Below are 15,000 nucleotides of genomic sequence, written 5' to 3'. Positions count from 1 at the left end.
TCGGGTTTTTGACACAAACAACTCGTGCATAAAACCCCGTACGCCGCACTTTCTATGAAGTAAACTATTTATATCTCTGAGGTTAACTGGCGCGCGGGCAAGGAAACTAGTGAAAGTGAAGCGGAAGGTTCAACTGCCACAAAGAATGCTGTGAAATATTTGCTTGCAAGATTCAAACAGTTTTCAGTACAAGTGTATGCAACAGAAATGACATGAAAAACTCGCTAGATGATGTTTTGTCGAAATTTTAAATTTAGCGGGCCATACTGTAGAATACGGCCCGCTAATTTAGCCAATTACAGCGCGCGTACTATCTGAGAGATATAATAAAACAATTTACTGTACCTCTGGACTAGTACTAGAGGTTAATTATTATGATAAAACTGTAGCTATTCTGTTTGGCCATCACAATGATGTATCAAAGTACAGTGTATTTACCGGTAGTTTTTTCAAATACAAGAATTGAAGAGTTAAGGACAGTGCCTATTAATTCAAAGGTATTTTTTCCCCGATTTGTGATTATGCAGGAAAGGTAAATCTTAACCCTTTAACGTCCAAACTAGCCTAAACCAGCCAGACTTTGTATTTTACTCTGTCTAACGCCAAATGTTCTATTTTACCCATCCATGGGGAACCTCTGGGAGTCAATGGGTTAACAAGTGTTATTGAAATCCAAAAAGAAAATTGGGGGTAACCACGCATTTTTCAAAGATAATTCATGAACAATATTTGTAAAAAGCTTTAAAATACAAAGCAATGTATGGCATTCTTTCTCAAATTGAAGCTTAATATCTCTAAAGAATGCATGGTTACCCCCAATTTTCTTTTTGGATACCAAGAAAACTTACAAAGATCTGCATAGTCTTCTACCGCGCAAAAAATTAATATCCCTGCATCAGTAAACATCGGCGATAAGAAATCCGAGTATCTGTAGATGCGCAGAACGTATGCACAATAACAATTTAGTAGGCACCGTTCTTAACAGATTTTACTCTGTCTAACACCAGACAATTTTATTTGGCAATTGGAGGTGTCCTAGGGTGTTTGAGGTGTCAATGCGTTAATGAGTAAAGGTTATCTGTGGGTTTCAGACTAAAACTACATTGCACAGTCACAGGGCCCTTTTCTCATCTGTTATCTCTGATGCTTGATGTGACTGTCTGATGCATTTATGGGTCATAATAATTATTATTGTTTGGCTTATTTGACTATGTGACCGACAGTTTTTCACTATTATGCTACGTACTGAGTTCTTTATAATTTATCTTAGCTCATGTCAACCATCTGCTTATGTTTTCTTGGGTAGTAAAACAACTTTGTGTCCTATTCCGTCTGAGTCCCTCTGAGTTGGTTGAAGAATGGATTGCCCATGCAACAGGCGTTGGCTGTAATCACGAACCTACACTATTAACTCTGGTAGAGTTTGAGCGTAAGGTAGGTTGTAATTCAGAGAAAAGCACAAGTAGTAGCAAAGTGGAATCTGCTTAACCCTTTTGTTTCCAAAGAGCGAAGGTGAAACTTCTCCAGATATTTTAGTCTCAAAGGAAAAAAATTCAGTCGCAAATCCGACTGTATTGGTTACAATAAATATTTCAAGCTCCTAAATGAAGCTTGTTATTATGGTGGAGATATCTAACATTAAGTCAAGTATCAGTCTATCATTGTAACTCCACCAGAAGTGGGTGTGGTGAAGTAAACTCTTGATTGTTTTCTTGTAGCAAAGCCTGCCAAAAGAGAGGAAACGTTCGAAGCAGTTGAGCATAAACCAAGAAGACACCAAGCACTTAATGTTTGATAAAAATAACATTGATGAACTGTATCCTTTGATTCCCTCATAGTGAAAAGTGGCAAATTCTATTCTCAAAGTAGTTTTGGGTATGGCTCTAGTACATTTACCCAGCTAATCTGTCACGAAAGTTGAGAACACAAAATTGTTGTGTTTTTTTCTGATATTGGTGTAATTTTTGTGTATATTTTCAGCAAATCATTGAATTATAATTTTATTCAGACAAACACTTATAATTTTGTGCCTAAGTTACTATTAAAAAAGTTGAGAAATTGGGTCTCAGTATCCCTGTTATGCTTTCTACTCGCCTTTTATTGTCTGTCAAGACTCATTACATAACGATGACATGATGCCATTAATGGTTGTGTGATACTGTGACACTCCCTTTGCCAATCTCCTCTCCAGGAACGTATTGATCATAGCAGTCTTTCTGTTGTCTCGGGGCAGCTACATGTAGTTTACAAGTGTTTTCTAGCTCTGCTGGTATTTGTCTGGAGTGGGCCTTAGCTTTCTGACATGTTCAGAAACTACTTCTGGCAGGCAAAGCTCACAACCATATTTGACATGATTAACAGTTACATGTAAACAAACTTCATGGGTAAACAAAATGTAACACTGTGTTTTGGGTTGACTAAAGGATGCTGGATCTTTTTGCCATAATTACCAAAGGCATGCAGACGTCACAGTCTAGCTAGTGGTCATAAACATACTTTGAACAACAACATGCTTTCTATCGTATTGCGTCCATTTCTACCATGCCATTACTTTCTGGATGGTATTGTGCAGTTCTTGTCTTCTTAGCCTGTGTAGGAGGCAGTTTGGTGAATTTTAGACGCTTCTTTCCACTGGGGTTGACTTTCGAGTGATTGTTTTTTAATTATGGTCGCTCAAAAAGCTGGAACGAAGTCAAACCAGAAAGCAAGGGGGAAGCAGTTGGAGTGAGAACCCGCCTACAATCACCTCTTCCGAAACCTCCCATTTCCAATCATCTGTGACGAGTTCCAGGTTTTTGCATGGCCATAACTAAAAACTAATCACTCAATAGTCAAGCCTGGTGGAAAGAAGCGTCTAAAATTCGCGAAACTGCCTGCTATGCAGGCTATTGTCTTCTCTGCATTGAAGAGGGTGTACATTTCTTAAAATAGTTCTTCAAAATTCTGGTCCTGGTCAGTGTGAACATGCTCATGTGCTTCCTACCTTGCAAGATATTTAATGTCTGATACCAATTTGCCTACAACTGCCTTGCCCTTTGCTTTGCAAGGGGTCATACTGGTGGCACAAATGTACAAAGTCGTTTTGTTGCCATAATTTATGGTATGCATGCCAAGGAAACAGTGTCATATTTGCACTAGGGTCCAGTTCATTCACAGTCAACCAGCTGGAGGTTCATTCTAAAGGGCAGTAAGAACTTTTGTTATCATCAATCTGTGGAGTATGATAAACTGCACACAAGCTCTGTGACTATCCCCTGTCTCCAGGCAAGGGTAATGTACAGCCTGGTTTGACTGTAAGAACTCCTCAGGGAGTTTTCTGTTGGCCAAGTGAAACTAAGTACAATCATGTAAGCAGTGCCTAGGTTAGGGCAGTATTTTAAGTTATGGGCAGTGCTCCTGTGCGTGCAGTCAATGGTACATCTTTTACGTAAAAAGAACATTAAGAGCATGGTGCCAGAATAAATTTATTTTACCAAATATCACTGTTGGTGTTGTGTTAGCGTGAACTTTGGACTGTGTAGGCCGTGCGCAATAGGGACTGGGGAGAGAAGGAATAAAACATGTCAGTCGTTGATTAACTTAGTTTCGTCCTGTGTCTTAAAGTTGGATAACGCTTCATGGTGTCAGAAGTGGGATCTTCACATTAGCTTTGAACCTTCGCTACGCTTCCATCGAACTGTGAATTAACCGTTGAGTTTGTTTGGAAAGCAGAAACAAAAAGGACAAACAGGACAAAGACATGTCAACCGCCGAGCACGAGGTTTCCCCCGGTGCGATTTCCTCGCAGCAAAATCCACCGCCCGTAGCTCAAGCACTGGAAGCCGCACCAGAAATCCAACCGGTCGCAAACTTTCAAGTCCCTCCACCGGCGAAATTTTCATTCAAGCCGGAGGACTGGCCGAAATGGATTCAATGATTTGAACGCTTTCGCAAAGCCACTGGCCTCGAAAAGCGAAGCGGCGAAAACCAAGTAAACATGTTAATTTATGCAATGGGCGATCAAGCTGATGACATTTTCCTTTCATTTGAGCTCACAACTGAAGAAGAAAATGATTACAATCAGGTAAAAGGCAAATTTGAGAACCACTTCATTGTGAAAAGAAACGTAATCTTCGAGCGAGCGAAATTCAATTCCCGAATCCAGCGAGAGGGGGAATCTGTTGACAGCTTCATCACAGATTTGTATGGCCTTGCGAGGTACTGCAATTTTGGTGCGTTGAAAGACGAATTGATCCGAGACCGCATTGTTGTGGGACTACGAAATCGCGACCTCTCGGAAAGGTTACAACTCGATCCGAAGTGAACTTTAGAAAAAGCTACAAACCTGGCAAGACAACGCGAATCGGTAAAACACCAACAAAGCATACTTGATGGTGGATTTAAATCGAAATCAGTGGAAGTTGACAGTATCGCTAAAGGAAGAATCAAGAAAAAGGAGAAATTTCCTACCAAAAACTCTCCGGCAAAACCCAATTCAAGCCAAAACTCAAGTTCAAACAACACGCTTTCAAAATGTTCAAGATGCTTGGGAAAGCCACACCCAAAGAAAGTCTGTCCAGCCCGTCTTTCTAAGTGCAGAAAATGTCAGAAGATAGGGCACTGGGCACAAGCGTGCAAGAGTTCAGCAAATCCAAAATCGGGAACTGTTTTTGAAGTTGAGACTGAGGAATCATTTTTCCTCGGTGAAATAGTAGAGTTAGACGAAGTGCAAAGCAATAGCAAGACACCATGGACTGCCACGATATCGGTGAATGAAAAACCATTGCTATTCAAGCTTGATAGTGGTGTTGACGTAACAGTGATTCCACGCCACAATTTTCTCGAATTGAGCCAAGCACGGTTACAACCTACCACCAAGGTTCTACTAGGCCCATGCAAATACCGAATGAACTGTAAGGGAGTGTTCAGAGCTCGTCTTACCAATGAACTTAAGTCCATCGAAGAAGATATTTACGTTGTAGAGGATCTGGCCCGACCACTCTTGGGCAGGAATGCAGCAGCCAACCTGAAACTCATAAGCAGGGTGTGTGAGTTAACCAGTGACGACCACAAGGCAAAAGTAATGCACGAATATCCAAGGCTGTTTACTGGTCTGGGAAAAATGGAAGAAGAGTACACCATCAAGCTCAAAGATGGATCAAAGCCCTTCGCCTTGTCAGTGCCAAGGAAAGTACCAATGCCACTTTATGCTGAGACCAAGAAGGAAATTCAAAGGATGCTTGAAACTGGAGTCATCTCACATGTTGAGCAACCAACGGAATGGTGTGCGCCAATGGTAGTGACCCCCAAGCCTAATGGTCAAGTAAGAGTGTGTGTTGACCTCACAATGCTAAATGAGTATGTACAGCACGAGAATCACCCGTTACCCTCAGTTGATGTCACCCTAGGAAAGCTTGCAGGAGCGAAGTACTTCACGAAACTGGATGCAAATTCTGGATTTTGGCAAATAAAGTTGTCAGAAAGTTCAAGACCAACAACCACCTTCATTACACCTTGGGGTCGGTATTGCTTCAACGTTCTTCCCTATGGGATCAGCTCAGGTTCCGAGAAATTCCAAAAGTGCATGAGTAGAATCCTTGAAGGATTGGAAGGAGTTGAATGCAACATTGACGATGTCCTTTGTCATGGCCCTACCCAGGAAATACATGACAGAAGATTGAAAGCAGTTTTAGACCGCCTGTCCACAGCAGGCGTGACACTCAATATCGACAAGTGCATTTTTAGTGCCCCAAAGATCAAGTTTCTTGGAAATGTGGTCAGTGCTAACGGAATTGAAGCAGATCCAGACAAAATAACAGCTATTGTTAACCTCCCAGCACCAAGCAACATTCATGATGTGTGTATATTCCTCGGTATGGTGAACCATATGGGCAAGTTCACAGAGCACTTAGCTGACAAGACAAAACCTCTTCGTGACCTGATGCAGAAAGAGAGCCAGTGGATCTGGGGACCGCCACAAGAGAAAGCCTTCCAAGAAATCAAGTCTAGCTTAACAAAAGCACCAGTCCTAGCATTATATGATCCCAACAGAGAAACAAAGATTTCTGCTGATGTATCATCTTTTGGACTGGGTGGGGTCCTCCTTCAAAAGCAAGATGATGAAAGCTGGAGACCAGTGGTATTCATATCCAGAGCACTCACCCCAGTGGAGTGTAGTTATGCGCAAATCGAAAAAGAGGCCCTTGCCTTGACCTGGGCATGTGAGCGATGCAGTGACTACATCGTGGGTAAATCCATCATTGCAGAAACGGACCACAAGCCACTGGTGCCGCTCCTTACAAAGCGTGCACTGAATGACGTCCCTCCTCAGATACAGCGTCTTTGGATGCGCCTCATGCGTTTCCACTTGAAAGAAGTCATCCTTGTGCCTGGAAAGGAAATGTGCGTGGCTGACGCACTCTCTAGAATCCAGCCAACCAGTTCTGAGTGTGAGACCTCCATAAAGGAACAAGAGATGAACATATATCTCGACAGTGTACTTGACTCACTCCCTGTGTCAGACATCAAGTTACTATAAATCAAGGAGGCTCAAGATGAAGACACCATTTGTAAGGAGATTAAAGATTATTACCTCGAGGGCTGGCCGAACAAGTTTAATCTTCATGACGCACTGAAACCGTATTGGTCAGACAGAGGAGAGCTAAGTGTAGTTCAAGGAGTACTGCTGAAATCATCAAGAATTGTTGTCCCATCATCCCTGAGGTTAGAAGTCCTCGACAAGCTACACGAAGGACACCAAGGGATAACTAAATGCAGAGAGCGAGCTAAAAGTTCTGTTTGGTGGCCAGGTTTAAGATATACCAGATACAAGATATGGTGGAGAACTGTAAAATCTGTGCAAGGCACCGAGTAATCAGGCCAGAACCACTCATGCCAACACCCTTCCCTGAGCGTCCGTGGCAAATGACTGCAACTGATCTCTTCGAACTCGATCACATCACTTACTTGATAGTGGTTGATTATTTCTCTCGCTATGTAGAGGTAGCGGCAATGAATAAGACAACCAAATCGTCTGAAGTTATCAGAGTGCTCAAGGCGATCTTTGCACGACACGGCATTCCAGAGGAAGTCAGGAGTGATAACGGTCCACAGTATGCATCAGCAGAATTTACCCAATTCACAAAGGACTGGGGATTTAAACATACAACAAGTAGTCCCCGCTTCCCACAGGCAAACGGCGAGGTTGAACGAGCAGTGAAGACTACCAAGTCTCTTCTGAAGAAAGAGAAAGACCCAACCAAGGGACTGTTAGCATACAGATCTACCCCACTTGCTTGTGGACACTCGCCAGCAGAGCTACTCATGGGACGGAAAATCAGGACCACCGTTCCAACTTTTCATACAAATTTGGCCCCAAGTTGGCCTGACATCGACAAGTTGCGTCAAAAAGAAGCAGAGAGCAAGGACAAATTGAGGACCAACTTCAACCAGCGTCACAGATCTGTTCCGCTAGAGCCACTACAACCCGGCACCCAGGTGTACATTAATGACAAGAACACCGCAGGAACAGTTACGGGAACAGTTGCCAGTGCAGCAGAAACACCAAGATCCTACACGGTTGAGACAGGTAGAGGCACAGTGAGACGGAATCGATCACACATCACACCAGTTCCTGGAGACAAACCGTTTTAAATCTCAGACAAGATCTAGTCATCGTTTCTTATTTTTGTTTGCTGTCTGAGATGAGAACCTTAAGTTGTTTGTGATTTTAAAAAAAAGTTGTTTGTGACCTTGGAAAGGGGAGATGTTGTGTTAGCGTGAACTTTGGACTGTGTAGGCCGTGCGCAATAGGGACTGGGGAGAGAAGGAATAAAACATGTCAGTCGTTGATTAACTTAGTTTCGTCCTGTGTCGTAAAGTTGGATAATGCTTCAGTTGGTACCTTGACACAAAAATCCATATAAAGCATAAATGAAGAAGATGAGCAATTGTTTGAATGCTACCAAACTCCTGGAAAGGTCAGTCTAGGATCTTTCTGGATTGTTGAGGATTTTTTAAAAACTTTCAAGGAACTAAGATCTTTTAAGACGAAGAGCTCTTGAAAATCTTCTATGGAGATTTGAGACACTTTTAATGCCTGAATAAATTTTGTAAAAAACTTGCAAAGATTCAAGTTTGTAAGGGTAGTATCAATCTTGACAAAATCAAGCAAGAGTCTTTGTAGAGAGCTTTCCTATGATCCTAAGTACACATAGTTGTAGTGTGTTCAGATTTGTACCAAAATACCAAGGGAGGAAATGTAGAAAATGTGCAAGCATAGATTTGTATTGTGTCAAGATATGTTTTCTGTTGTTTTCTTTTGTTATAATTGAGCAGAGAAAAGAAAAATGAAAATAATATTTTGTCATTACGTTTCTTAAATAAGGGTGCTGTTAAAAGGCCACATACAACTCCAGAAGCACCAATAAATAAAAGGCACACATCTATTGGACGAAGCCCCAGCCCTGCTGTGTTCTCTACATCCACCTTCTCTCCTGTGAGGTATTTATTATGAGTTGCAAATGAAAGGAGGTTGACAATTCAAAACAAATACATGATAGTGACAGTGTGAATCTGAAAATCAGGAACACTTTGATTTTATTTAAGCATTTTGCATTGTGCAGCAACCAATCAGAAGTGACATAAAACCACAAATTAATTACTATTACTGGTTGCGGTTTAGTTTTCGTGCACATGGTTGGGTTTTTACTTGAAAGACAATATTTAACATTTCATAAAATTAATATTTTATGTGAGCATGGCTTTGGAGCTGTTTTAACAAAACTTAAAAAGTGTAATCCAGACATCAACAAAGTGTGTCTAGGTGATGGCCACCTCTGTCTCATCAGACTGCCCAAGTCTGTACATTGCTGCTTAAAGGCAGAGTTACACAAACAAAACTGATCCAAATAGTTATACGGAATAAAGACGTCATGCCATAAGGGCACAACGCACGCATGGTAAATCTTTCAATGCTTATTTTGACAAGAAGCAATTTGAAACACGAGAGGCATAGATAATAATTATTTTCAAAGGGCTTCTGGGCTGCTCTGTGTCTTAATTACCTACATGTACTAGGCCAGTTACCAGATTGTCCCGTCAGCATTCAGAAGGTGTTTTACTAAACATGGCACTTTCACTAATGAGCATTTAGCCAAAGGGGAGGGCCAAGCCAACTCTATTTTTGGCTTCACCTTGAATAAGCAGATTACATGTATCAGACAACATGGTAAAAGGGGGATTGATTGCTGCCATCAGGGGCTTTTTAGTGTACAATTTATCGCAGAGCTCTGTATGCATCCTCAGTTGATTTACAAATCATCTGCAGGTGCCTAAGGCACTATGCCTTTTGTAGTGCGTCCTTTTGTTTGAGCAAGGGTCAAAGGCACCCCAGTCACCTCTAGCTGTGCCCCTGTACACTCTTAAGATGTGATGATAGTATTTCATTTAATCACCAGTACGATTGGAAATATCATTTAAATTACTGTATTTTAGTTAAACTTTCTTTAAAATGTAAGTTTACACTGATCACATCCTTTTCAAATACCAAAACTGTGGTCAACAGCAAGAGCATCACCTTTGGGATAAATAAGAACACCATATGGAACATACATGTATTAGAAATAACAGTTATTTTATGGGTACAACCCATTGCTTTTAACAGTGCCACTCCATCAGTAAAGTATGGTTCACGTTCCAACTCTGGAGAGGTTGTATTTACCTTTAATCCAAGTGGTGCTGATCCTGAGCAGGTTATCAGACAACACATTCCCACATCCGGCCTGACAGTACAGCATGCAAACCCAGAAATGGCTTTAGTGAAAAATTACAAGTACATGTTCCAAAAACAGGCAGAGAAAGCTGTTGGTAAGTAAACTTGTTACAACATTTACAACATTATCCATGTTTCGTTAAGTAATGTTGGTCTTGACAGTTTTACAATGACATTGTGATAAAGGCTTTATTGGTCCTTACTGGGGTTTGTAGAATGGTATTGCACATTGAATTTTAATGTGTAACTCTGAAATTGTCCTGTTATTTATAAATCATTATTTTAGTCCGAGACCCCTTATATCTTATGGAACTTGACAATAATAATAATAATATTAATTATTTTATTGTGACCTCTCATGCAAAAACGTACACTAATGGTTTCCCATTAAATGGCTGAAGCCGTTGTGTACCCGTTGAAAACATTTACTAAAGCGTTGGAGGCATTGAGAAAGCCGTTGGGATTTTTCCTTTACCCATTAAAAGCGATGAGAAAAGCAGTTGGAAATATTTGTCCCAAAGCGTTGGAAAAAGCCGTGGGTGTTTTTTCCCTTACCCCTTGTGGGGTCGACAACTTGTTGATGATGAAAAGTCAATGCATTCTTCAAAACAGACTAGCATGTTCACCAGCTGGGGTTTATATATTACTGTTGAGTGAGACAAAAGTAAACACGCATGAATGTTTAGGATCTATAAAAAGTGACACACACGAACCGACTGATAACAGTGGACACACTAGATCATTATCGCCAAAGACAGTTTATAGTTTTTGTAATAGAATATCACTATTTTCACTTTATGGGAAGACGAAACAGGTTGTCTGAAATTTTTGAAAATCTTTTCTGGAAAAAGGTTCCGTTTCATTTAATTTTCACCCGAAATTTTGGAATAATTGCACCCTTTGATTTGTTGAAATAATTGACAAGAGCAGTGTCATGCAACATTTACCAATTTGATCAAGCTAAAATTTGCATACGTACTGCGGTGTTTGATATTTGCATGTGGTAATGCAACGCTCAGCAGTGAGTTGTCTTTCAGTCACTTGTTAATAAAGACTTAATTAATTCCAGGGAACATTTTGTTTGTTTAAATCAAGGAATAATAATTGAGAGCATGGTAAAAATAAATTATCACCTTGTGAACAAGTTCTGTGGTGGAGAAAATCGGCTCGCGAGCGAAGGGAGCTGAGTGCACTTCGCTCTCTGATTTTTTCCACATACTTTTTCTTCATATTGGAGTTATTGTGGGGTTATGTAACGCCAAAAATCACGCGAAGTTTCAAAGCCTGATCTTTGCCAATTTGCAATAATTGACATGGATATACTGTAAAACAATTGAGATGAAGAGTGAAGTTCGATTTTGTCTGGACTCAAGGTGTTGGAATTGTCTAGCTGCGCTCTAGATGTTTTGATCTCATGCACCTCAGCCACTTGTGGCGTTTGGTTGTTATATCAGCCTTTCCCATGTCAATGCCAAATAACGTTGATTACAGCCGAGAAATTGACACGGTGCATGAGAGAGAGGTGAAGTTCAAATTCGTTTCGACCTGGAGGGGTGTAATTTTGTAGCAGTGCTGTAGACATTTTGTGCTCCTAGCCACTGAAGGTTTTGTAATGTCAGCCTTTCCCACGCGCTCTCCAATAAAGATTATCATGCCTCCACTGGTTACCTAAACTAAAGGTGTTCAGCTCCTTGTTCGGGAAGGGTTGAAAATATTCTTCCAGAGCATTGTAAAGCGTTGAAAGTGTTGAAAAGGGTTGGAAATCACAAAGAACCGTTAAAAAAATGAAGCCATTCGGCAAACTGTTGAAAGCGTTGTGAAAAGGCGTGGAAAAAAACAGCACAAACTGTTGGGAAAAATTTTAACCTGTTGAAAGTTTTTGCGCACCCGTTGAAGGCGTTGAGAAAGCCGTTAGCTGTTAGCTACCCGTTGGTTAGCCATTGGTTTTTGCCCGTTTAACACAAAACCGTTTGTATACGTTTTTGTGTGAGAGGTCACAATTACTTGATAAATGTAGGTCAAGGTTGTATATAAGAGCCAGCAGCCGGCGAAGTTCGCCGACTTCTCTGTCAGGGTTCGCCGGCTACTTTCATTATTTGAAGAGTCAAGACATGTAGAGGAGATGATGTTTATGAGGTCTAAACTACTTGGGCTCAATACAAATAAAAATTTGCAGTGCCTATCTTTTCTGAAAACACATAAAAGACTTTTGACTCAAGGGCAGTTTAAAAACGTTATGCTTGAGACTCGTTTTGAAAAAATCTTGCTGCGGTGGCGGGAAAGTAGGAACAATATGATTTGTTGTCCGCCATATTGGATTTCGATATCTTTAAACAGCCCCCGATTGTATCTTACAGGAAGGAAAAATCACTCAAGGACGTTTTAGTCCGCGGAAAACTTCCTTTAATCACGCCGCAATCACAAAAAAACTTGTAAACAAAGAAGCACTTTCAAAAGGTTTGTTCTCAAACCAGAAGGAAATTTACATATGATGTTCTGCTAGCAACACGCTCAGCCTGCGTTCACGCATCTCTTACCACAACTCAACTGAGGATCAAAACTAGCCTCTGATTATTCACTAACCGCTCCTTCGTTTTCACTTCGAACCTTTCAGTTGATCATTTATAGCGAACGTAGAAGCTGAGGACTCGTAGACTTTATTTAAACACTTGAACGTAACGCTTCTCGGAGTTAAATCCTACTTGCCCGCGTAAGTGCTCGTCCTCTCGAGGGCATCTCTACGCTTCAACATGACAACGGATCTTTATCCAACGTCACTCTTGATCAACTCTCACTGCTTTAGGGAACTCCTAAACTCTTCGGAAAAAACTACATCACTCTTAAACCGCTCGAGTGATTTTCAATTTTCGAAATTACTACAACCAAGTTCCGCAAGCGTATTTTCCCGCTAATTACACAATGAAACGAATGTGTGTCATCTTCACACCTAAACAGGATCGAAACATCCTTTACGCCATTGGCCAATTAGTATCCTCCAATCAGCTTCTTTAGTTAACAACCAATCAGAAGCCTTTGCTGGTCTAGCCCTTCAAGTATGTGCCATGTTTACAAGTTGTCAAGTGGCAATATTTGCCATGCTCGTTAGCTCCAGCAAAACCACCAAAAAGATACAAAAAATATCACTCAACTTTTTGTTTATAGGGTTGTATTATTGAAATGTCGCTTCGTCTTTCTTTAAGTAACATGGTTTTCATAGTATTATTGCAGCTTGATTCATCCCTCTAATGTCTGAGTTTCATGGCCCAAAATGCCAGGAAATGCATTTTCCGGCATCCAGTTTTCAAAAATTTTCCGGTGGACCATGCCCCCGGACACCCCTAGAAGCGATGGGCAAAAGCCCATCGTATGGGTCCTCCGGACCCACAACTGTCTACTTTGCAAAAAAACCCCGGCTACTTAAAACCTTAAAGAAAACCCTGTAGGTACAGTAATCATAGAGTTTTGTTGTTCTTTCAGTACTTAGTGATCTTATTGATGATATGGCAGAAAAACTACAACAAAGTTTGAAGGTTGAGGAGTTTTCTAACTTGTCTGTTCAATCTCAGGTCAGTTGCTTTTCAGTCATCTTCTTTAATCTTGTATTGTCTTATCACTAAAGGGCAAAATTATGTAACAATGATTGGCTGAGAGAGAGAGAGCGTAATAACTTGATCCTGATTGGCTGAAGGTGCTTTTTTTTTACTCCTGATTGGTTGAAAAAATAATTGGGTTGATTTCTCTATCAATTCCAAGGATTTGGAATAAAGGTTTGGAAAATCAAAGCTGAAATTCACTTTTTCCATCAAAACACTTTAGAGGCACAGCTACTGCAGGGATTTGATTGAAAAGATGGTGGAGTTTTCTAAAAAAAATACCCAAGATATTCTTGTGCAATAAAGGAATTATTTCTTTTAATGTGAAGGAGGAAGTCCCCGTCATTGGCCGAATCTGCTGTGATTCAAATGGAAAACTGAATGTGCAGTCTGTACTTTTAGAAGGTTCTCAGGAGCTGTCAGGAGGAACAAGGGTCAAGTTAGACCTTTCGGAAGTACGACAGTTTGCACTTTTTCCAGGCCAGGTAGTTGCTCAATTAAATTAATGCAGTAACCAAGGCCATCATCATTGGACGTTTTCACACTAGAGACAGATAATCCATCTAGATGGTAACCAATCTGATACATTTTCCGTGTAGGTGTGAATTCAAGATGGATACATGGTCCAATTTCCCTCGTCACTGATTTACATTAGATGGATAGACCATGCCTTTGAAACTCAGGTGCAGTTACCAATTCAGTCCTGATTTCACATAATCAGTCGCTAGTGTGATAGCGGCCACTGTCGTTACAGTAATTTACGGAAAAAAATGATTAACTCCAGTTGAAGTTTGTAAAGGACTTACTAGGTTTAAGTGATGGCAAAATCTTGGATGTTCTTGTTCATTGTACAAACTCAATTTCAGTAGGCAGAAATGTTTTTTAAAACTTGTACTTCCCCTCATGTCACCCGTCAAGGCTCAGGAGGGCTTTGAAAATGGAAGTGCTTAATTAAACTGGTTGAAAGAATGCTTTGAATTAAAGAACAAGAAGAAAAACCATCCACAACTCACCTTATAGAATTATTGAAAACCTTATTGAAAACATCTTACACGTAAGTAACCAAAATATAGTTGCCATCATGTCATATGGCTTAACAGAACAAACCCAAACTATCAAAAATACTGTACTTCCTGCTGTCATACATTGTACCTAAATCCTTCATTATTGTTGTTCATCACAAGGACTGCAGGTTTCTGAAACGTTTTTTTGTTATGTCCAACATTTCTGTTTACATATGCAGTGGGGATCCAATGACATTACTACAAAGTCTTACATATAATTTTTTAGCTGTGTGAATGTTGATTTTAACCAGGGTATTTATTAGCCTGTTCACAAAAGTTGTCACGACTCCTTCGTTTGGTTATTTTTGTGGCTCTGCTTACAACTATGGTTGACTGCAAAACAGTTGCCAGGTTTGGAAAAACACTGCCAATTTGTTGAGAGAGAGAGGTCAAGGCCTCAAACCCTAACCTGTCAAGAATCAAGACAAAGCAATTAGTGCCCCATTTGTAATTAAAGTATGTAGTTTGAAAAATGTAACTGAACATTTTCGCCAGATATTACAAAAATGATACAGTAAAAATCGTTTTATCATGCATCATGGTTTTTGTAAATTTTTGGTTCTGTCAATCATTTTAAGGGGCTGATCTTAGT

General features: G+C 40.4%; 1 protein-coding gene across 1 annotated transcript in view; it reads left to right on the top strand.

Annotated features, from left to right (window-relative positions):
- The window catches only part of LOC138027895 (DNA polymerase alpha subunit B-like), a 36,997-nt gene that overhangs the window by 3,803 nt on the left and 18,194 nt on the right, over positions 1 to 15,000 (top strand). Inside the window, exons 2-8 of the mRNA XM_068875515.1 lie at positions 1,307 to 1,434; positions 1,719 to 1,816; positions 7,907 to 7,958; positions 8,366 to 8,481; positions 9,644 to 9,846; positions 13,229 to 13,317; positions 13,674 to 13,829. Of these exons, the coding sequence (XP_068731616.1) occupies positions 1,307 to 1,434; positions 1,719 to 1,816; positions 7,907 to 7,958; positions 8,366 to 8,481; positions 9,644 to 9,846; positions 13,229 to 13,317; positions 13,674 to 13,829 (842 nt within the window). The remainder of the gene's footprint in view (positions 1 to 1,306; positions 1,435 to 1,718; positions 1,817 to 7,906; positions 7,959 to 8,365; positions 8,482 to 9,643; positions 9,847 to 13,228; positions 13,318 to 13,673; positions 13,830 to 15,000) is intronic.

Source organism: Montipora capricornis, chromosome 12, assembly GCF_036669925.1.
Source record: "Montipora capricornis isolate CH-2021 chromosome 12, ASM3666992v2, whole genome shotgun sequence".
Lineage (NCBI taxonomy): Eukaryota > Metazoa > Cnidaria > Anthozoa > Scleractinia > Acroporidae > Montipora > Montipora capricornis.
This window is presented reverse-complemented; position numbering and strand designations above follow the sequence as displayed.